Below are 24,069 nucleotides of genomic sequence, written 5' to 3' on the forward strand. Positions count from 1 at the left end.
ACTGCTATGCTTTACCTAAGGCTGTTGATGTAGTGCAAACTGACATTTTTGTCGTCCATGTTAGGTGGATCTATTCCAATTGCCAGGCTTATTCTCTGCAAACACTTACCCACTGTGTTCATCAGCAACAAGGCCATTGATGATGATGTAGAAGTTTATTAGAACAGGAAGAGAGGAATAACCTAAAAGTAATTCTGGAGACTAGGCTACAAGGAGGCAAATGCCTCACAGACAGAAAGTCATTGGATAGCATGCATTTATTATATGTCGGCTAACAGAAAGTTAAGCATTTGAACTTAAACTTCCTATTAGACTCTCCCAAGCATGCGGGCCACCCACCAGTTGCAAGGCATGATGACGCGACAGATGACTCGTCCTCCCTGGTAGCAGTATGGATATGGGTAGTAACCTAGTAAAGGTTCACAGACTCGGCGACAGTAACGGTTGCCTCGACGACAGTAGATACAACAATAACCTCTCTCATCCAGCATGGGGTCAAATTCGATTCCATTTTCAGTCTGGAAGAAGAAGAAGACAGTGTTGGAGGGAAAAACTTTTTAGGGAGGGGTCCCATCAAACAGGAGAAGACTATTCCACTCTGAGTTGGGAGGCTGGTGAGAAATTAAATGTCTTAGCTAGGCCATGGAGACGTAGGCATCAAAATTGTTTGTGAATGTACTCCCTGGAAAGGTCAAGTTTCTTAAATGCTTGTTAAAGTCATAATTTTTCCGACTGCCTTGAGAGGTAGTAAGCTTTATGAGCGTTCTTTGTTTCTTCCCTGAAAATGATGCAGTGGCCAGAACTCACATAGTCATTTACTGGAAGGTCTTCCTCACTTGCTTGTCTGGTGTGACGGGTCTTCTCCACCTTTACTTGCGGAACCACCCACTGCTCATTCTGTTCAATCCCTTTTTTCTCATTGGTGGGGAAATGAAGATCTTCACCATCCTCCTCAAAGTCTTGCAATTCAGAAACTGAGATAGTAAACGCAAAATTGTGATACCATTACTTTGCGAACACTTCTGAGAGAAGTGTCTAGGCGGACAAAGTTAGGGAGAGCTAATTTTTGTCTGTCTTTCGACTGCTGTAGTTTAAGCATGTGTGGGCTGCATTTCCTAGCTCTCTAAGTGGATAGTTCAGAGGCCATTTCTCTTCTCACCAACTTCATTGCTCGTTTGCCATGAAACACTTACCCCTTTTCTTAGTAGTAGAGTCAGTTGGCAACAAGACAAGGGATAGCTGTCTCCCTCAGTGTTTTTAGCTACAAGTTCTCAAAAATATTTCCTCATTGCCTGATTTGATTTGGTCTCAGCTTCCCTCCCATTTCTTCTCTTTTGTGTCTCGATTTTTCTATTTATGTTTTTACATACATGGGTGCTTTGCCAGCATATATGTCTGGGCACCATATGCATACAGTGCCCACAGAGGCCAGAAGAGGGTATCAGATAGCTGAGAAGTAGAGTTGAAAATGGTTGTGAATCTCCTGCCGGTACTGGGAATTGAAGCTGGGTCCTTTGCAAGAGCAACAAGGGCACTTAACCACTGAGAAATCTCTCTATCACCCCCAGTGTCTTAGTTATTTTTACTAGACCAGTGTTCTAACTCCTGAGTCATAGGGTGATATGTATTATTTATTTTTAACTTAGGTCTGTGGAAGATTTGGTGAAAGTATAGGTTCCTATGCATTTTTTTTTTACTCTGTTCCTCTTGCTTTCTTACACAACGATGGTCCAATTGTCAAAACTAATCCGTAAATATTGGTTAATTGCCACTAACTAAACTACAGCTTTATTTATCAATATTTTCATTCATGTTATTTGTTTTGTAGCATTCAGTCTAGGATACCAGATTGTGTTTTGTCAGCTTAAAAAAATACTTGTAAATAATACCAGTAGAGGCCTGCATTGTTGGTACTGTCCTGTCTTGAGTAATATAGTAGTCTTTGTGCAAAGTGAGGGAGGCCAAAATCTGTGTCAGCTAGACAGAATAAAGTGTTTAGGGACCTTTGTCTTCTTGAATTGAAGGTTGTGCTTTTCTGCTCTGGGCCTCTAACCTTCAATTCCATTTATAGTGATTCCTCAAACATTCCTAAAAAAGCTGTCCTGCCACGATTGTCATATATTCTGGGGGGAGTGCCATTTGACATGAGAATTCTTGAGACAGCAGTGCACTATTTGGTCTCATCTCTCCCCAGTTCTTGGGTTGGGTCCACTGTGGTTTTGAGGAATAGTCTGGTATCCCTGCTGCAATGAATATCGATGTACAAAGAAAGATAGATTAGCTTTTTGCTATCACTGGTCACATTAGGGTGGTGTTGCCTTTCCTGAGATATTTTAAAAGCCTGTCAGCATTAATTTATCTGATTTATAACTTGGCTGTGAAAAATTCCCTCTTCACCACAGTCAGCGTATACAGTTTCATCCAAGAAGGTATAAACCGATCATTTTTTTCATAGAAATGTGGTCTTTCAATGCTGGAAACATTAACCTGTTACTATCTTTTCTTTGAGATAGTATATTGCTCTGTTGTATATTGCTATAATAGCACACACACACACACCTGTATATCCATAAAGTATATAGAATATAGATACTATATTGCTCTGGTTGGCCTTGAACTCAAAATTTTCCTGCCTCAGACTCCTGGATATCTGGGAACACAGAGGTATATCACTGTGCCTAGCATGTTAGCATCATTGGAAAGAGCAGGAGGTTGGGAATAGGATACCATACCTGCTATTAGAGTGGGATTGATCCAGTACATGGTCACATTATCACAAATCTCCAGAATTTTAGAATTTTTCAGAAAATCTCTGTTTTCAATAGGCTTTTCTGCAGGAACCCAAATCACTGACTGTTCAAAGAAAGTTGTAGTGATTTCTTCGTTCTGAAAGAAGAAAGTAGTTCAGGGTAGGAATTGTAGAGAAATTAGTACAGCGAAGTAGATATTATGAAGTACTGACAAACAGCATGTTTTAAGCTGGAGTAACAGCTGCAGTGCTAGGCATGACTGCTGGAGAGCTGAATCCATGTCATGCTGACAGTAGATGCCCATAGAGGAGCTAACTGGTCCTTTCCTTCTGGGTCTGGCAGCAAGGTTGCTCACTAAAATACGAACATTGTCTACCATCGTTTTGGTTGAAAGGCTATCCAGCATGTTCTGGGAACTCCCTGGGCCATGCAAGTTTTAATCATCTGGAACATGAGTGAGTTACATTTCTCCCCTTTAAATGCTTTGTTTAGGTGTATAGCTAAGGTTTAACACAGGATTTCACCGCAAGATGAAAAATAAACCAACAAACAACCCTGTTGGGGAAGGGAGGCCACTACGAGTGGGGCGAGGGTGGCACACGCCTTTAATCCCAGCACTTGGGAGGCAGGGACAAATGGATCTTTGTGAGTTCGAGGCCAACCTGGTCTACAAGACCTAGGTCCAGGACAGGCTCCAAAGCTACAGAGAAATTCTCCAAAAACAAACAAACAAACAAACAAACAAACAAAAACAAAACAAAACAACCCCCCCTGCATGTCTGCATGTTTAAGAGTGGGAGACCCGGGTTCGATTCCCTGATGGGGAGTCCACCAGCTGGAAGCAAGAGCTGGGAGCAAGAGAGCAACAGTTGTGTTTATAGTGTAAGAGACCACGCCCAAGTGGTCTGGTATCTTAAAGGCTATTTGCTGAAGGAGCAGAAGGAGCTCCCACAGCACAAACCCCAGTCCACGTTCCCCCCTCCCCACAAAAATATCCACCTAGAATCTAAACTAACCAGATCAGCTAAATAGCCAGTTAGCCTATCATTTTGGATTTACAAGAAATTTGTCTTTTCATGTTTTAAAGTCTTCAGTTTATGGAACATGGACTCATTAATTCCATTCATTCTAGATACCTAAGGATTATCTCACAGAGGACTCTGGTTCACAGAGCTTCTCAGTGTTGTTAAAAATCCCCTTTCTTCCATTTCTAGTGCTGGGAGTAGTTGTCTTTAATACCTAGTTCTGAGCAACTTGTCAATAAAGCTTCAACACTTTAGCCCTACTCTTAAAAAGGCTTTTTCATACCTCTTTTGTTTCTTCTTGACTTTACGATTTCAGTGCATTTTATTTATTCTACAAAATATGTCTTTGTATAATTTTTTTCCCTCTGAACCATTCACAACTTTCAAGCCCTGGCTCTTTTGCCCTTGAGTGTTTAAGACCTTGGAACACATTGAAAGGGGTTGTATAAAATGAGTTGGTGTGCTGACTAGCTTTGTTAGCAAACCCAGAGCTATTTATATGCTGGATCCGCATGCTTTACTTGCACACACTGTACATACAGTGGTGAGGGAAGTGCAGAGGAAGGGAGGGTTTGTAATTTGCAACCACAAATTTGTCCCACTAAAAAAGACGCGTAGTGTGAAATTCTGTTTTCTTGGAGATGAAATAATTTTACTATCATGTGACCAATATGTGTGTTATTTAAAAGATCCCACCAAGTTATCTGAGGAAAAACTTAGGCCACAGAGAAGACATGGGCTTCTATATCATCTAGGTTAAATCCCATTTCATCAATTTAGGCTCTCACTGTTGCCTGTCTGTGCTTGATACATTATTTTCTGTAAACATTGTCATTTGGCATTTCATATAGTCCCTTTTAAAACATTTTTATTTATTGTCTGTTGGAGGAGCAGGCATATGCCATAATGTACATGTGGAGGTCAGAGGGCAACCCAAGAACTGGTTCTTCTTGTTTCAGATAAATCCTGGGAATTGAACTTAGGTCATCAGACTTGTCCATGGGTGCCTTCACCTGCTGACCCTTCTCCCTGGCTCTATAATATCCTTTAAATCCTAATTTCCTTTCATGCTATCATTGCCCCCTATACTGCTACCAAGTTTCTTTTAAGTCGATCTGTTTTTCAGAAAAATCTAATGTAAGTTTATCAAAAATGAAATGAAACTCTGTAAAAATCTATCACTGCCATAGACCTTGGCAGCAAAGCATCCTCTCTGGAGATATTTTCTTCTGAGGAGGAGTATTCTAGGAACAGGGCTCTGTAACTTCTGTAGCCATGAAGAGAGCAATAGCATGAAAAAGTAATGTGGGAACTAGCAACAGCTCTGAGGGTCCTGTGTAAGGAATAGGCAAAATAGTGTAATCTGCTAGAACAGATTTAAAAAAAAGGAAAAGAAGAAAAAAAAACATGTAAGTGAGCAGTTGGAAGAACATGAAAAAGAACAAGGGAGAAAGAAGAGAAAGATATTTCAACATATACAGAGTTCATCATGCCATGGCCACAGTCGCAATTTAGATTTTCCAGTTTTAAATATAAAACAAACTAAATTAAATCAAAAGAACCTGAAGGCTGTAAGGATTGCTGCATTTTAGCTAGTGATGACCCATCTCCCATGGCTTCCTGGGGTGATCCATTCACTGAAGGAGCAGCGGCCTAGGCATCTTAGTTTAGCAGTGTTTTCAGAGAATCCATATTATGTGGAAGTTTTCACCTTCGCTTTTGCTTCTCCTGAGGAGCACTGCGAAGAGCCCTGTGAGGAGCACTGTGAGGAGCACTGTGGGTTATGATGCTAGCAGCTCAGCACAAAATGGTAAGGTGAATAAACAGGAACCTTTAAAGTAGGTGGATGTTGGAGCATGACAGAAGTGGTATATCCCCTATGTAGCCTTAGGACCAGTTTCTTTTTTTTTAAAGTGCAATTTATTTTTATTATTTTAACTTTTATTATTTTATGTGTAAGGTATTTTACATGCATGTAGTCTGTTTCATTAGATGAAGGCACTGTATTTCCTGTCGGTAGAGTTACAGATGGTTGTGAGTCATCGGGTGAGTACTGAGAATTGAAAGCTTAAGACCTCTGGAATAGCCATCAGTGCTCTTAACCAGCTCTTTAGCCCCTATTTTTATTATCCTTTTAGTTATGTGTATGCACATGTATCGGTGTTGGGTTATGTGCCTGAGAATAAAGGCCAGGTGTGTTGGATTCCATGGAACTGGAATTATAGACAGTTATGAGATGACTGATGTGTGTGCTGAGAATTGAACTAGGGATCCCTGAGTCATCTTCTCCATCCCCAGAATAATTTTCTTAAAGTCTTTCTCATAGATATGCTTGCTTCTGTTCTTCCGACTCACTCCTCTCACTAGAAATCATTAGTTCGAGAGCAAAAGTACATAGGTTTTCAATTTTTTTTTTTTTTTTTTTTTTTTTTTTTGGTGACAGGGTTTCTCTGTGAAACAGTCCTGGCTGTCTTGGACTACAGAGTTAGCTCTGTAGACCAGGATGGCCTTGAACTCACAGAGATCTCCCTGCCTTTGCCTCCTAAGTGCTGAGATTAAAGGCATGAGCCACCATCACCTGGTCTTTCTTGGCTTATTTGCTTTTGTTTTTAAAGTAGGTATTTTTGTAAAATGTAGAGTATAAGACCCCAAAGCATGAACTTAATTTTTTGAAAAGGTCGCAGTCCAAGACCTCACTGTGCACTCACTAGCTGTGTACATTCAGCAAGTCACTCTTCGTCATAAGTGCCAGTTCTCACATCCGAAAACTAGAACAACAACAGTGCCCATTTACAAGACTGAGGATTCAATGAGGACAGAGCACTTTGTCCAATGGTTGGCCAGTAAATGATTTTCTTTGTACCGTCATCATTTTTCTCACATACCTCATCTATTTCTTCTTCTGGTTCAGAAAATTCAGGAATCACTTTGATTTGAGTTTTAATAAAGCACTTTTGAAGACCTACGAAGTAGATGCCAGTGTATCCCTACAAACCAGACAAAACAATAATACAGTCAATTTCTTATAATAGCCACAATGAGTTCCATGACCTACCAGAGCCTCAGACTGGCAGACTGAATTCATAGAGAAAACCTATTAGGGGAAGCAGTCAACTCACGTTTTTAAAGTCATGGACTTCCAATGTTTCATCAGTGCCATTTCCACTTCTGAATATTTCCGTTCTGGTCAGGGGATCAATTTCCATGTAAATCTTCTTCTTCTCACCATTGCTGTAGAAAGTGTGCTCCATGTCATAGGTCTGGAAGAGCAGAGGAAGAAAAAACAATCTCTAAGATAGTCTGTGTACTCCTTCTTAAAGTGCTTTAATTGGGGAAATACCTGGGTCACTTTCCAGAACCTCCTGAGGGGTCATCTCAGCATCTTGCCATTGGACATTCTTTAACATTTGTGATTAAACTGAGGTGCTTTTTGGCATTCAGACTGATAGAGGGATCCTTCAGAGTCAGTGCTTTGTATTGAAGCCAAGTAGCTGAACTAATTAAGAAGAATTCCAGTGGTTTGCTTGGCACCCTTGGATAAGTAGCAAATGATATTCTGCAAATCAGCCTGTGAAGTATTTTCCCCTTGTGTTAAGCCTAGGGATCACCTCAAGCCTATGCTGCTTCCTGAAGCTACTGCTTCTGAGTCTAAGTGTTCTGTGACTACTCTTCCCATTCCTTCTGTGAAATCCATTACATCCAGGACAGCGACTTGAAAACATTAAGAGCAGTTAGCTATTACTCTCTACTCCCATACCTATCAGAATTTTAATAGTGCCTCAATAGTATCTTGTTTGTCCTTTTTTAGGAACTGAAGATGTTATTGGCCAATATTCAGTTATAGTCTTATCCTATACTGATTTATTTTCCTTTGTTCTTTAAAATCTAGCAGTCACCTGCTTTCCCTTAGTCTTATATTTTATAGGTCAACTATTCCCACTTAGGTTATTGCTAGCTTCTGTTTTTTTAAACTTGATTCCATTGTTTTCAGCTTCTCTAGATTCCTCTGCATAGATAAGCTGTGGAGACAGATTAACTTTGGTTAATTTATGATACCATAAATTAACAAACTCTTCCAAGGAGAGTGTGCCTGAAAGGCTGTTTATCAAGCCTTTCTTGAGTGCCTGAAACAAATCCCCAAACTTCCTTCTGCTCTTTCATAGACAATTCTCTCACTACAGACAAAGAGGACCAGTTCTGTGATTTATTCTATATTGGGGTTAAGCATCTAACCTATAACTTGGGACATATAGGTACAGATAAATACCAATTCCAAAGGAGTTTGATCTCTGTTGCAAACCATGCCAGAGTTGATGGTGCCATTTGCAAGTGTGTCTTCTCCCCGTTGCTTGGAGACCTTTGTCTGTTAGATTTCTCTGTATTCATTTGTCCTTCTGAAGAAGCAAGTTGCCTACAGAGCCAGTGTTGCTTTCTAATAACACAGTTCCTAGTGGCGTCCTCCTCCATGAGCGTGCATTGGTTTGTGTTGTTTTTAGTGTCTGCTGTTGTCTGCGACAGCATGTTAGTTTAACCTGGTCAAATTTTTCCCAACCCAAGTAAAAAAACAAGTTGGATGGGTTTGTAGAAACAAGTGTTACTTCAAGCATGAAAAGTCGGATGGAGCTGTTGAAAAGAAAAACAGAGGCAAAGCCAGTTTACCTCCCTGTGGCTCTGTGGTGCCTCAGACAGGGATAGCGATTATTTGTTATTAAGTACTGACCCCAATGGCAATTCCTATCTTCCTAAAGCAGTGCCTTGACGATTGGTCATTTAAGGTCAAGGATCAGAGTACGGAGAAGACTCCAGTAACTGCAGGGTTAACTTAGGAAGGCTGGCCTTGTTCCTTGGCAGGTAGAAAACTCCTTTAGGCTTGCTAATTGCTTCTGCGTATATTCTCTCCGTTCTAGCTCTGCAGCCAGCTAGAGAAGAGAAACTTCTAAGTATGACAAAAAAAAAATATTGAGTTCTCAGTCAGCTGACTTAAGCAGAGGACAAAGGCATCCGCTTCAGACACAGCCTTGTCAGGTTTCCCAATAGGGGGTAGTTTCTTCAGAAATACTATCCGTTGTGGAGGCAAATGTTGACAGTACTAGCCACCAGGGGCTGGGCTAGGGGGGTTGTTTCATCAGTAGCACCACTGATGGCTTAGTGAATGGAAAAATTGGGTTAGAGACTGGGGGATATTGGACTGTGGCCTACGTGGGCAAAAGAACGAGAAAATGCAGACTGCATTTTCAACCATCAGTAGAAGACGATGGGACTGTGCTGGTGACATTTACAATTTGAGTGTACTTCTGTGGAATGAGTTTTCCTGCACTCTTGGCAGGGCACTTTACTTGGACACCTTTCTGGATGAGTACTATTGGAAACTGCCAAGGTCAGCAGATCTGCATTACTTTCAACAGCTCTGCAAGGAATTGGGTTTGTTTGTGTTGTTGTTGTTATTGTTATTCAGCGAGGGAAGAGGCGTCCGCGTTAATTGTACCCATTAATCAGCTTGTTGATTTTGTGTTCGCAACGGTAGCTTCTTAAATAGAGTGAGATCACAATGATTTCATTTGTGTACGAATCCTTAGTGTGTGGGAGGGTGTAGGCTAGGGAGCTACATACTCACCCAGATGGAATTCTGCTATCAAAGGTGTCCTTTTGAAACAGACTGTCCTTTGTCTAGGAGGATGATGCCAATGACTTACTTTGGCCTGTGTGGGGATGGCTTTGAGTAAATCCAGACATACTGTCTCACTCAGGTCCCCGTGGAGCACACTGCTTGGGTAATGGCTATGCAAGCTTCACTGGCCCATATGAAGCCTGAGCTCATGCCCTTGGCATCAGAAGTACTTTGCTGTCTACTAAGCGTTCTGGCTCCTGGGTTGAAGTGCCTTCTGGAGATGAACTAAGTGGCTTTGCCCTGTCCAGGAACAAACTAAAGCAGAGACAGAATGGCTGACTGTAGAAAGGTGTGAGTGGACTCCAGGCATTTCTCCTCAGTCTCTGCCCCCAACTTAGCATTATTCCAGGCGAGACAGAGAAAGGATCGCATGTGACATGAAATGTGCCCTTGCCAAACTAGCAAATCCATGAGCCCCCTTTCTGGTATCTTCATACCCCGTTCACTGCGTACCCTCCTAGCCTTTTCCATGCGTTTCTCATTTCTATCTGTGCCTTTGTCTCTTGTCTAGACAACCAGGAATCTGCCCACGCTGTAGGGATCTTATGTAAGAGAAGAAACTAATCTGACCAATGAGTTTTCATTTAGATATTAGCAACAGAAAAGACATTTGCCGCTCTGAGAAACTGAATGCAATGCTTCCCTCAAAGGAATGCAGTTGTAATGGGGGCATTTTAGGCACCGCGACTCCAGGAGCCTGCATGTGGGGGGCATCTTCCCCACGCCATCCAAAGTGATTCTTCCTAGCTTTATGAGGAGTAAAATGCTGGAATAGGAAAGAGAGGCCAGTGGAATAGTGGGTGTGTGGTAAAAACCCAGGCAATCTGTAAGGAGACCACACTGGCAAAATCTGGGGGAAATACAAATCCATCTTTCTTCCCTGTGCAGAATGTCTGTCCTCAGGCCAGCTAAGGCCTCCACTCAGGGCAGCTGATAAGCCCTAACTTCCTCCTGCAATGTGAACACTTTACCCTGCTTTCTTGTCTCTGTTGGTGACAGTCTCTGAGACCAGAAAAGAAAGCTTTTTATAATGAATAAAGCTGACTCACACGTTGGTGTGATGGATCTGTTTGGGGGCAAGCAGCTTTAGCCTGTCCTGACAGGGATTTGAGGACATTTGGCTTAGGTTTGTTTTTTCGAAACCTGTGATTAATCTAGCTGGTCTTTTTCCCCCTACCTTCATCCTTTACTGTCTGTTTATGAGGTACATGCTCCAAAGGTGAAATACATGCTCGGAATAGCTGGCTAGCAGGTGCTAGGCTGGAAGGAAGTGAAGGGAAGGCACTGTACCATATTATTAAGGAGCTAGCCTGCGAGAATTAAAGGGCCTCTGGGGATTGCTCTACCAACACAGTGCTGACAGACTATTTCTTATGCATAGTTGGACTTTTGCATCTTCAATCACCAGTTCTCAGCCCTGAAAAAAATTGGCATAAGGGGCCAGATATTCCTCTTTCAAAAAAGAAAGAATAAAAGGAAAGAAAGAAAAAAAGGAAAGAAAAAAGCTAAGAAGGTAGGAATGTAGGAAGGAAGGTTGGACATTTCCTTCATTTATAAACTTGAACTAGGTGGGAAGTTTTCCTGTATCCACAATCCTCTCCTCAATTCCCAAATTCAGATGGAAAACAGGAAAGACTCGTCAGAAAAGGTTCTAATGTTAATGTCTGTGCTTCTCCTTACAAGCCGTGTGACTTTGGACAAGTTACTGAATGCCTCTGAGGGTTCAGCTCCCAGCTGTATACCCTTTCTGGTTGCAATGCTGAGAAGTTGGCAGACACAATTTTCTTACATTTGTCTGGTAGCTTTCAGGTTGCTTGTTGGATTACAACTGCTTGTTGATCACCTGGGCTCCTTCTCCCTAGAGCTCAGTATTGCTTGGAGGCTCTACTTTCATGTGCCCCATAAAGCACTCAGTACATACAACATTAGGAATAAGCAGTAAGAGCATACCCTTAGCAATCCGAATCTAGTATCGTGTAATTTGTAAGACATACCCCTGAGTAGTCCAAAATAGCAACTGGTTCAGTAAGAATTGTTGCAAAGGATAACCCTGGGCCTTGTAAAGAAAAGACAATGAAGAGATGCCTTCTTTCCCAAAATGCTGATGTGGCAGCATCTGGTGAAACTCAGCCCCCCCCCTTAAGAGATTCCAGATACATTTCCAGCTTTTGCCTTAAGGGTATAAATGCTTCTCCAGTCCCAGGTTTCACCCACTAGACTGGTGTGTATAAGAACCTAGGCAACCTAGAGGGAAAAGTTGTCCCTTTGTGTATCTAGAGACGAGCAAAGAAAGTCTGGGGCTAATGCTAGTAGTAGAAAAATAGTCATGAAGAAAGCTGGACTCAGACTTGGCAAGAAAACAATTCTTTTGTGCGAAGGATTTTCTGCCTAGGATGATCTTGGGCATGGAACATAAATGAAGCTGTGTCAGTGATCTCCTGCCCTTGGAGTTGCATGGGCAGGACAGAGCGCTCGCTTCTCTCCAGACCTCTCATCTCATGCTACTAGAATGTGGAGTCTGAAGGAGTATCCCCAGGAATACGTTGATTGCTGGGAAGGGGGCGATTACTTCCCAGCAGTCCTAAAAAAAATTGCCACGTAGTTCTGACGTACGGCAGGAAGCACACGCCATTTCAGTCACATAACTCTGTGTTTCTGTCTCATTCCACAATGGTTTGGAAACGCAGGGTACAAAGTCTGGGCTGTGTTTACAAACTGCTGCTTCGGGAGCGGCAGCCTGTCTTGTTTGTTTTCTCTGTGTTGCTTTGATTAGTTCAGGAGTTGGCTTCTAATTCTTTAAGTTCAATGTGGAACACAGGGAACTTTAAGTAGGACTGTTCCCCCCCCCCCAGTAAGTCTGTTCCATGGTTCCTAAGGAAGTTACTGCTTGGAAGTGGACCCTCAATAGGGCAACCTCACGAAATCTTTCAAACTGAGTATGTTTTCCTGGCTCAGTTAGGAAAGCTGAACACAGAGCCTTACGGACTTGGCTTTCCTCAAGCCTCTTCAAGTCTCCTAGGTGTATAGTTTCCAGGAAACATGGGGCCTGGAAAGTATAGAAGCTCTCTCAGAGTTGATCCTCTTTTAATTTTGATTTATTTTTTCTCCTGGATAAGTGTGTGTGTGTGTGCGCGCGCGCACGCGCGCGTGTGCTCTCACATGCATGCTTGAGGTATACAAAGAGTCAAATATTGCTTATTCCCATTTGAAATCAGTCATCTGGATCTTTTGTGCATACCAAGGTGGGAGGGAAAGGAAAGACTTAGTAGCATGGAAATGTCAACACCAGATGTAGGATGTTAAATAAACACTGTTTATTATAAACAGATGTTGAAAAAGAAAACAAGAAGGAGTGTTGGGAGGGCTGGAAGAGCAAACACTGAAAGCCTGGAGACAGCCCCAGGAAAACAAAGGTATCCCTACAATCAACACGCACCAAAACATCAGTCATTCTCTCTACCAAAGGCCCGACAGTTCTCACAAATCCCACAGGCGACTAAAGCAAAGTCCAGAAGACTATGGGCTTTATTTTGTTAATCACCATTTCATTCCAGCCCATACTATTAAAGAGAGAGTCTTAAATTTGTACAAGATGCTTGGATCATTTTCCTCTAGAAATATTCTTCCCAGGCTATTCTGACTACTTTTATTTTCCCCAGATTCTTAACTGCTCTGATGCAGGCCTAGTCAGAGTCTTGGTCACTAGGAAGATGGATAGCCTCCCAGGCTCTTTATGTGGGATTTAGAATGGAGTAGTTGATTGAATAAGGACTCCATATTGCTACGTGATCTCCTGATTTTCAGTGACTCCAAGCTGATTTCATGGTGAAGGCCAGGGCTTAAATATGAAAGGTAGTATATTGTAACTCCCCATGGAACAGCAAGTAAACAGTATTTGTCCACAGTAGAAAAAATTATCGTAGGAGATATATAATATCTTTTTATCTATGTGTTTTCCATAATGACTTTGGCCCCTCCTTTATACTCCTTTTGCTGAAAATTATATCCTAAGATGCATTACTTCGTCTTTTCTCTTAAAGTACACTTTAATGAGTGGCCTACCCCACCCTTTCCATGTGTGCACGGGTGAAGTGTTTTGTTTAGTTTCAGGAATTACAGAGTTGATTTTTGGAAATCATATTTACAAGAACTGAAATGGGAAACAAAGCTAGTATAATGAGAAGGTAGGGGAGATCATGAACTTGGCTAGGGACCGTGAATTCTTACAAGGTAAAGGTAAGATCGCCCTGAGCCACACCCCTAGTCATTTATTACTGCACTGAAGCAAATAGCACTGGAAGATTAGAAAAACACACAAATGTGGCTAGAATGGCATTTATAGTGCCAATAGATACAAGAAAACACAAAAGGCCTTCTTGTCTTTGTTCAGACAGGTGTCTGTCTATGAATGGTCAAAATGATTAGCCACCTACCACACACAGTGAAGGTATTATATTCACAGCCAGCAACTAAAATGATTTATGGTCCTGTACTCATACAATTTTCAAGAGAATAAGTGATTCAACTTTTGGAGTAGCATATCCCTTTAGAAATTAGCTAAGTGGTATTCTAAGTAAGTGTTCTGGAATGCATGTTAGCTCTCAATTTCTTTTCTTATGTTGGTTGCTTTGCACACCTTGCTAGCCTTAACATAGTTGGCTTCTCTAGAAAGCCATCTGAACAGTAAGTAGTTCAAAAGCAGTAGGGCAGTGGAGTAGGCTAATAGGAGTGGGTGATGCCTGAAAACCTTTCTGGAACATGATGGAAGTAAAAAGGCAAACAAATAAGCAGGCTTGTTTGTGCTTCCTCCCACTTAAACTTTGCAAGGTATCCCTTGAGACTAAATGCAAGCAGGTATTGTAGCAGAGGTGAGCATCCCGGAGTAGCTATGCTTTACTTTTCTGTTTTCATTTGGACAGTTAGCCAATTTATTTACTTTTCCTCCCCCTTTGGCTACTTTTCCCCACGAACTCTTTGCTCCTATTGCTCCTTTGGCTCCTAATGGTCCATGCCAACCTATTTTCTTCTCGTTTCATTTTCCCTCCTGGATCTGTGCCTTTTCTTCCCTACATGGGCTACCAAGTAGAAATGAGCATCTCATGACAAAAGAGTCAAAACCACCAGTAGTAGCAGCAGCAACAACGGCCCACAAATAGAGAAGAGTAGGGCAAGGCCAAAAGCCCATCTTCATGGGCTCTTGTCCATCTAATTCTCACTGAAATGGAAATTGTTAGCAAGAAAGGATTATTATTTTATTTGGGTCACATCTAAACTTGTCTATTGCATGTGAGCCCAGGACTAACAATAATATCGAAGCATGAGAATACAAACTACAGTAGCAACCAAAGCTCACCAAATGAGCGCAATATCAGAAGCTTTCGGAGATACCTGTGATTAATGACTTAGGGGTGCCTGTATTTACTGTGGCAGTAGTATCTCACGGGAACAATGGTTGTGAATGCTGAGGAGCTGAAAGGCTCTAACTCTCGGTAAGTAACAAATAAATAATTATGAACTCAAGTATGAGAACTGCTTCTTTTAAAAAGGAGTTTGTCTCGCTGCCTGTCCTCACAGCAGATGCGGTAAGCCAGAACAATAATCCCTGAAAACCATTTGCTGCCTTTTCGGGTGCCTTCTTATGTGACTGTCTGCTTACTTTGCCATCAGTTTCTGCCCAGATAATGGAAAGAAAGATGGAAAGTAGTTTTTCTTTCTTACATAAGAAAAGGCTTCCGGGAGATTTAACTCTTTAAAGTCAACCATAAAAGAGTGTGTAAATTTGCTTCCTGGCACTACAACCAAAATGCAGAAGACAATTTCCCCTCACCTCAATAAGCAAACGAAAGAACCCTGATTTCATTTTCTGCTCCTCCAACTGAATACAAAAAGGATTAAAAGTTTTCATTTACATATTAATTTACATGTTAGTCACTAGATAAAATCAATCAAAAGAAGCACTGGGTTAAGTGTCTGTTACTTACTTTCTTGGATACCTCCGGCCAGAAGTGTTTGCTCCCCCAAAACAGGACAATTAGAGTTAAGGCCAGGACCCCAAACACCAGTCCACAAATCTTCAGCGATTTACATATCTTCTTGGATTTCAAAGCTTCTGCCTAAGCAAAGAACAGAGAGAATGAAACAATACACAATAACCCTGAAAATAGCGAGCCGTAATTCAAAGTCTCCTTCGATTTCACTTTCTAATGTTCACATTGCAATACGATAAATCTGTGAGAGCATGCTTCTGCGCAAAAGGGAAAATATATGAATCACTTACATTTAGAATGTGACAGTCCTCACAGTTCTCTGGAGGATTCTTTGCCATAGTCTCCCAGTGCACAGTGCTCTTTCCCTGCTTTGAGAGGACTGAGAGACCACTGCTGAGGTCGAGTTGCAAGTGAGTCGGCTAACAGATGCCAGAGGAGAAGCTGAATTTATATGGCTCAAATATGTCATACCAGAGCCGGAGGGAGCCCAGGGGGCTCCTGGGCTGCGATTTGTTACATAGATATACCCATATATGTATATAACTTCTGTGCACAGAATTCCATCCCGAATGGCAAAGACAGGTTATAATGAAAACTATTGTCCTGGGGGTTGGGTTGGAAGGGGATCAAGCCTAGGACACATTGAAATGATTTTTCACTATGAACTTAAAATACCAGTGGCAATACATGCCGCACACTCCAGAAATAAGCAAACAGAGCAAAAGAGAGAGAGAGAGAGAGAGAGAGAGAGAGAGAGAGAGAGAGAGAGAGAGAGAGAGAACAAAGTTCTAATTTCAATTCCATTCAATTAAGCAAACATTTATTGCAGGGATATTAAGTATCAGGTACTTTCCTGGGTGCCGGAGAGGCAGAAATAACTAAGATGTGTGCTTCACTATGTAAAATCACTCTCTGTGCCAAGACCATTCTGTAGTCAACTAATTATAATTAAAACCAGGGTACAATGAAGAACTGTGGTGAACTTTCCTGCTTCATCCCATCTCTATGATTGGTTCTCTTTTTTAGGTGGTCCCTCAGTGCCGGTATTCATTCTATTGCTTCATGATTTTTTTCTCACTTTACACAAACTGCTTAAGTGACCTCATCCAGTCCTAGAGTTAATAAATTACTTATACAGAAATGCCATCCAAATTTGTATCTGTAACTCAGTTCTGTCTTTTAATTTCACAGCCATTTGAACATCGCAAGCATCTCTACCTGGATGTAACTCAGTATGCTATCTATCAAGCTCGTTCTTTTTTTTTTTTTTAATACTTCTTTCCCCCAACCTACTTTCTTTCCCATAATCCTAATCTTGATTGGTGAATACAATTAGTTTTCTGGGCCTACCATAACAAAGTACTGCTGAATTACTGACTTGCATATAGAAAATATATTCCTTAGAAAAAAAATAAAACACTTATATTCTTATACTTCTGGAGGCTACAATCCAAGATCAAGAAGTTTTCTTCCTTCCTTCCTTACATATATCTCACTTAATTTTTTATTAATTTATCATTATTGAAAATGAAGCTATTTTCGTAGAATATGTTCTGATCTTAGTTTTCCCTCCATCGTCTCCTCACAGGTCCTTCCCATATGCCTGGACCTTTTTCTCCCTTAACAAAACAGACAGGCAAATACAAAAACAAACAGGGATAAAAAAGAACAAACTAACAAAAATAAAGAAACCATGAGGAACTCATACACATGCAAAGACATACCCTGCCACATACACAAACAAAACCCATAAAAACACAAAATCGGTAACCACAATGTACAAGCAAAGTAAGATAAAAAAAAAAGTGTCTAAACAAAGCAATATGAGAGGAAAAATACTCCAGAAATACCATTGGATTCATTTTCTGTTTGTCATCTGGTGCTTACATGGGGCTGGTCTTAAGTGTGGTTTGTATATCCATTGAGACTAGCTTGGGGAAATCTAGTTTTCCTTTGCAAGTGGTTGTTAACTGGAGATAGTATCTAGATTGGGGGATGGGAATTCCTGTCTACTTCCCCATCTCAGTAGTGGGAGCCCATCTGGTTTGGACCTGGGAATATTGTCACAGTCTCTATTAGTTCATATGTGTGCATGTCCTGTTGTGTCTGGAAGACACGCTTTCCCTGCTGTCCTCCATCCACTCTGGATCTTACAATCTTTCTGCCTGCTCCATATTTGTTTCTTCATCTCTCTCTCTCTCTCTCTCTCTCTCTCTCTCTCTCTCTCTCTCTCTCTCTCTTTGCTTCTAGACAGTTATTTTGTTGGTCACATGGTACTTGCATTTCTTTGTGTTGGTATCCTAGTCTGCCATCTTTCTTCCTTCTCTCCATTCCCCCTCCCTTCACTCTCACTTCAGGGTATCACTGTGTAGTCCTGACTGTCCTTGAATTCAGAGAGATCTATGTGTCTCTGCCTCCCGAGTGCTTAGATTGAAGGTGTGCCCTATCACAGCAGGCCCCTGCTCTCTTTGTATAAGGCAGGTAGTCACACTGAATAAAGGGTCATCTGTACAACATTACTTTCCAAATTCTAAGTCATACCACACATTCAAATTTTAAGACGCTGGAAATTAGGGTTTCATCATATGAGATTTGAGTCATGCCATTGGAGCAATAACCCCGCCTTCAAACCAGAAACCATGTGTTTGCCTTGCAATCACCCCATCTGTTAATGTTTATTTTAGTCCCATCATCACCGGCTGTTATGTGCCCTAAATTCTTACACCTTTCAAAGATGTTCTTTCCTCACTGGATAACATTGCTATAGTCACGGCCATTACCTTAGCGGTTCTAAACCTATGAGCTGTGACCCCTTTGGGGATTGCGTATCAGACATCCTGCATAACAGATATTTACTTTACAATTCCTAATAGTAGCAAAATTACAGTTATGAAGTAGCAATGAAAATAATTTTATGGTTGGGGGTCACCACAACCTGAGGAACTGTATTAAAGGGTCACAGCATTAGGAAGCTTGAGACCCACTGGCTCAGACTGTTATCCTCTCAGGCCAGTCTCAAAGCTATGCCTTTCATCTGGGCTACTCGCTTGGAGGTCCGGACCCATGTGCCTGTTTAGCAAGCTGGATACCTCCATTTGAAGATATTATATGCCACATCACCAAGCCTGAATTAGTTGTAGCTTCTTCTAAACCACACTCTCCCTTATCTATTTCTTGTCTTACTAGAAGGACACAATGGGTTGTCTCTAGACCAGTAATTCCAGGGCTCATGATCTCTTTCTCTTCTACTTACTTCCACGCTTAATCAATTACGACATCCAGTTAATTTTGCGTCTGGATTTTCTCCACAATTCTACTATGTTGACTCTCACAGTAGTCAACTGTGACTCAGTTGATGGAGCCAAGGCTCTAGAGTTATTTTTATTTTTTTAAATATAGTTCTAATTGTTTTCTGTTGCCTTTAAAGTTTTAACATTCAAAACCGAGGACAATCTCGCCTCTGCTTGAAGTCATTTGATAGATCACTAATGGTGATAGAGAATGCTCTGGAGTTTCTATATCTCCCTAGCTGTGGCTCTGGACAGTTTCCTCCAGACACGGAGGCAGTTGTGATCACAGATGGGCAGGGTAGTGGGACAGGCACATATGGCTTCTATTTTCATTCTAATGTCTCAAAGGAAAATGGAGATAGGATTATACCTGAAGTTGATCACACAGATTCTAAAGAACAAAACAAAACAAAAGCAGATCATGGTTATATTTGCTCTGCAATTTTTTGGTCAAGTTTTTTTAAGGTCATAAGAGCATTCCCATGGAGAGCCTATGTTCATGAGGATAGATGGTTTCCTCCAATGTGTCAATCACACTGTATCTCTGATGCCCCTCTCATAGTTAGTACTCTGTTCATAACCATATGCAGCTTCTTCACACCATAGCTCATTGTTTGTTACCTTCATTGCCTGTATTTCCTTTCTTCTCCTTGTTCAGCTGGGAAATTTCTGGTTAGCTCTCAACATGTGGCTTAGATCTTCCCACTTCTGGACTACCTTCCTCTGTCTTATCTCTACCAGCTCATTGGGGTCACTCGTCTTTTCCTTGGGTCATCTTTGTGCCTTGCTGGTGCTTTAACCATTGCCCTGCAAATACTGTATTATAAGTAGTTCCTACATGCTTCCTTGAGACCCTTTATGACATCCCTTCTTTGTTAAAAATAGTGAATTAAAATAGGAGTTAAAACAAAATGCCATGGAAACCTAGAAGGAGTCATGATAAATTTTGATTCAGCAGAGCAAAGAAAATGTCACAAAGGACATGACATTTCAGTAGTTTTGCCATTTACAAGTATATGTTTATTTAGTGTTCCCTATGTGACAGTCACTGTTAGAGAGGACAGATATGCGTTTCAGGAGTGTACAAGCAAACACAGTGCCTGAGAGGCCAGCATATAGTGAGAGGACAAGTATTAAGCTAAAAGCAGAAAATAATGTAACTGGTTAAAAAATATGCTACAAAAGAGAAGCACAGGGTGCTCTGAAAATATTCAGATTAGCCTGAGCTGCTCAGAGAAGTCCACACTAAGAAGATGCCCCTTAAACTCAGAGCTCAATAACAGTAGGAGTAAGATGGAGAGGAGGACAGGAAAATTATTTCAAGTAAAAAGGCTATCACATGCAAATACCTCGAAGAAGGAAAATGATTGGAGTAGTCCAAAAAGAGACCTGGTCGGTCACTGTGGCTGTTAATAGAGGAAAAGAACTGTTTGGGATAAAAGTAAAGAAGTAGGCAGGGGCCGTATCATCCAAAATTGTATCTTTTAGGGTTGTTTAGGGGCACAGAACAGAAAGCAAGTTGTAGCAGTTTTTCTCATATAAGATGAACCTCCACCCCGGCAGGCAGGGCTGGTTCAAGTGTAAGGGATCCGAGCTTCTGTCATTTTATTCTGTGATTTTGTGTGACTCCGATTGTTATCTTCCAAGACGGTTTCTTCACTTCCAGAGGGGAGAAAAGGTATGGCAAGGGGCATCAAGAACATGTGGCAGCTGAGTTTATCCCTTTCCATCAGGAAAGCAATGTTTCCAGGAAATACTATCCTATAGATTTTTTATTATTATGCTGGCCAGAACTGTGTTGGATGGCCATTTCAGCTATAATAATAATACTGTGAGGAGGTTTTATCATCTACCCACCTTATTACTATTCCTAACAATATTCTGTTTTTCTATAAACTGGGGAAACATATTGGATATTAAAACTGCAGTTTCTGCCTCAATAGTCACGGTAAAGGCTTGAAGTTTATTTTAAGAACAATGAGGATTCACTGAGAGATTCGAGCAGAATTCTTTTTATATTTAGTAATATCTCTCTAGGTACTTTCAAAAGAGTACATTATAAAAAGACAAAAAACATTAAAAGAGGTTATCATAAGAGATGCCAATGGCTTGATAGTGACAGGAATGGAGATAAGGAGGCAGATTTGGCATACATTTTAGGAGGAGTATATACTTGGTGATAGATTGGACATAGAGGGCAAGAGAAGGGAAGGGATGAAAAACAAGTTACAGAGATCTGGTTTGTGAATTCAGATGGCACGAGTAGTTGGTATTAAGAAGCACTGAGGAGGACTGCTCCTGAGCAACTGATAAGTCTGGCTAGAATGTGTTAATTTGAACTGTTTTTTTTTTTTTTTGCAGTATCCAAGAAGGGATGACTAGTTTCTAATAATTTATGCTTGGAACCAATAACACAGTTACTGGAATTGAAATTTAGGTTTGCGAGCCATTTACTTTGGTGAAAGCTATGGAATTTAATGTTATGGCCCAGGAAAAAGAGTTCAGAGTAGCAAGAGAAGAGGGCTGCTCAGTGACTTTCAAGAATGTTTTTTTTTTTTATTTTTTATTGAGAATAGGAAAAAAAAAAGTTTCCACCTCCTCCCAGCCTCCCATTTCCCTCCCCCTCCCCCCACTCTTCTCCCCCTCCCCCCACTCCTCTCCCCCTCCCTCTCCAATCCAAAGAGCAGTCAGGGTTCCCTGCCCTGTGGAAAGTCCAAGGTCCTTCCCCCTCCGTCCATGTCTAGGAAGGTGAACATCCAAACTGGCTAGGCACCCACCAAGCCGGAACATGAAGTAGGATCAAAACCCCTTCCCATTGACCTTGGCTTCTCATCAGCCCTCATTGTTCACCATGATCAGAGAGTCCGGTTTTATCCCATGCTTTTTCAGTCACAGTCCAGCTGGCCTTGGTGAGCTCCCAATAGATCAGCCCCACTGTCTCCGTGGGTGGGTGCACCCCCCGTGGTCCTGACATCCTTGCTCGTGTTCTCCCTCCATCTGCTCCTCATTGGGACCTTGGGAGCTCAGTCCAGTGCTCCAGTATGGGTCTCTGTCTCTATCTCCATCCATCACCAGATGAAGGTTCTATGGTGATATGAAAGATATTCGTCAGTATTGCTATAGGAGTCAAGAATGTTTTTACAGTTATTTATTTAAAACTCTGTTTTTAGAATGATTTTTACATTTTTATAAAAAGATACACGTTAATTATAAAATAAGAATATAGAAAACTGCAAGAAGGGAAAATCTGTGATCATTGGGCTACCAGGCGGCCCTGTTTAGGTGCTGAGGAGTTCCATCTGGACGGGTGAGTGTGTGCTATCCATTGTCCTGGAAGGGAAGAGAGCACAAGCCCCCCTCCCCCAACTACTTCTACAGGGCTGTCTTTCTTACACACGACCCAGCCCCCCAGCACCCCCCCAACCCTGCCCTGCTGTATGCTAGGACCAGTGCTCAAGAACAGTTTTAAGCTCCTACACTAAGGCTACCCACCCAGAGCAGTGAGTGCCTGCCTACCAGGCAGGCCTCAAGGTCCCCTGTAAGGGAGCAAACGCACCTTCAGCTTGTGCTCCAGGGTCTCCTGTGCTCTCCTGTACCCCGCCCTGCCTGCCACGTTCTTCCTTTTGTCCCCGGATCATTGGGCTACCAGGCGGCCCTGTTTAGGTGCTGAGGAGGTCCAGCTGGACAGGTGAGTGTGTGCTATCCAGGGGCAGATTGTCCCGGTAAAGAGCACAAACACCCCTCCCCCAGCTCCTTCTGCAGGGCTGTCTTTCTTACACACGACCCCCCCACCCCCCACCCCCAAGCCTGCGTTTTTTGCAAGGTCCTTTGCTCAGGAACAATTTTCTGCTCCTACACTAAGGCTACCCACCCAGAGCTGTGAGTGCCTGCCTACTGGGCAGGCCTCAAGGACCCTCCAAAAGAGAGCATGCACACCTTCAGCTTGTGCAGCAGGGTGTCCTGTGTTCCCTGCCCTGCCCCCCAACTTCAACCTTTTGTCCGCGGGTCATTGGACTACCAGGCGTCCATGTTTTGGTGCTGAGGAGTTCCATTTGGACGGGACAGTTCCTGCTTCTACACTGAAGAGATACACCCAGAGAGTCAGTCAAAGCAAAGACTGGACCAAGATACCAGGCCTCTCCTGGATCCATTTGAAGGAAGAGATGGGAAGGCGCCAATGCAAGAATTCCTCCAACAACCTGAAAGGCAACATGACATCACCAGAATCAAGGGATCCCGAAACAAGAAGAATTGAACACCTGACTCCAGAAGAAATAGAAGAAATCGACTCAAAAGTGAATTATATGAAAATAATAGAAGACCTTAAACAGGAGGTGAAAAACTGCCATAAACACTTAGAGATTACAAACAAAAAGGTAGAGGAAATGAATAAATCGTTCAAAGATACCCAAGAAAACCAAGAGAAACAAGAAAAAGCAATCAAACAGTTAAGGGAAGCGGTTCAAGACTTGAAGAATGAAATGGAAGTAATGAAGAAAACACAAACCGAGGGAAGATTGGAGATGGAAAATCTGGGTAAACGAACAGGAACTACAGAGACAAGTACTACCAACAGAATACAAGAGATAGAAGAAAGAATATCAGATACTGAAGATACCATAGAGAAAATAAACACACTGATCAAAGAAAACAGCAAAACCAACAAATTCTCATCACAAAACATTCAGGAAATATGGGACACAATAAAAAGACCAAACCTAAGAATAATTGGAGTAGAAGAAGGAGAAGAGGTGCAACTCAACGGCCCAGAAAATATATTTAATAAAATTATAGAAGAAAACTTTCCCAACCTAAAGAAAGATGTACCTATGAAGGTTCAAGAAGCATACAGAACACCGAATAGGCTGGATCAAAAAAAAAAAAAAACCCCCTCGCCATATAATAATCAAAACACAAAACATACAGAATAAAGAAAGAATATTAAGAGCCGCAAAGGAAAAAGGCCAAGTTACTTACAAAGGTAAACCTATCAGACTTACACCTGACTTCTCTATGGAAACCATGAAAGCCAGAAGGTCCTGGATAGATGTACTGCAAAAACTAAGAGACCATGGATGCAAGCCCAGACTACTATACCCAGCCAAGCTTTCATTCACCATAAATGGAGAAAACAAAATTTTCCAGGATAAAAACAAATTTAAACAATACGTAGCCACAAACCCAGCCTTACAGAAAGTAATAGAAGGAAAATCTCTAACCAAGGAGTCCAACAATGACCACAATAACTCAGACATCTAGAGACCCGTCACCAGCGCAACTCAAAGAAGGGACGCACACGAACTCTACTACTAAAGAAGTGACCGGAGTTAACATCCCCTGGTCATTAAT

The 24,069-nt window shown here is 41.7% G+C and overlaps 1 protein-coding gene across 1 annotated transcript; it reads right to left on the minus strand.

The window, feature by feature from the left end:
- Positions 1-208: 208 nt before the first annotated feature.
- On the minus strand, positions 209-15,828 carry Tnmd (tenomodulin). Its single transcript, XM_050127287.1, has 7 exons — positions 15,721-15,828; positions 15,425-15,556; positions 6,895-7,035; positions 6,661-6,762; positions 2,733-2,886; positions 808-974; positions 209-518 (listed from the first exon to the last, which is right to left on the minus strand). The coding sequence occupies exons 1-7, from the start codon at positions 15,766-15,768 to the stop codon at positions 309-311; spliced, it is 954 nt and encodes a 317-aa protein (XP_049983244.1). The 5' UTR covers positions 15,769-15,828; the 3' UTR covers positions 209-308.
- Between the last annotated feature and the right edge of the window lie 8,241 nt (positions 15,829-24,069).

The sequence above is a fragment of the Alexandromys fortis genome, unplaced genomic scaffold (assembly GCF_014885135.2).
Source record: "Alexandromys fortis isolate MF-2015 unplaced genomic scaffold, M_Fortis_MF-2015_v1.1 scaffold_241, whole genome shotgun sequence".
NCBI lineage: Eukaryota > Metazoa > Chordata > Mammalia > Rodentia > Cricetidae > Alexandromys > Alexandromys fortis.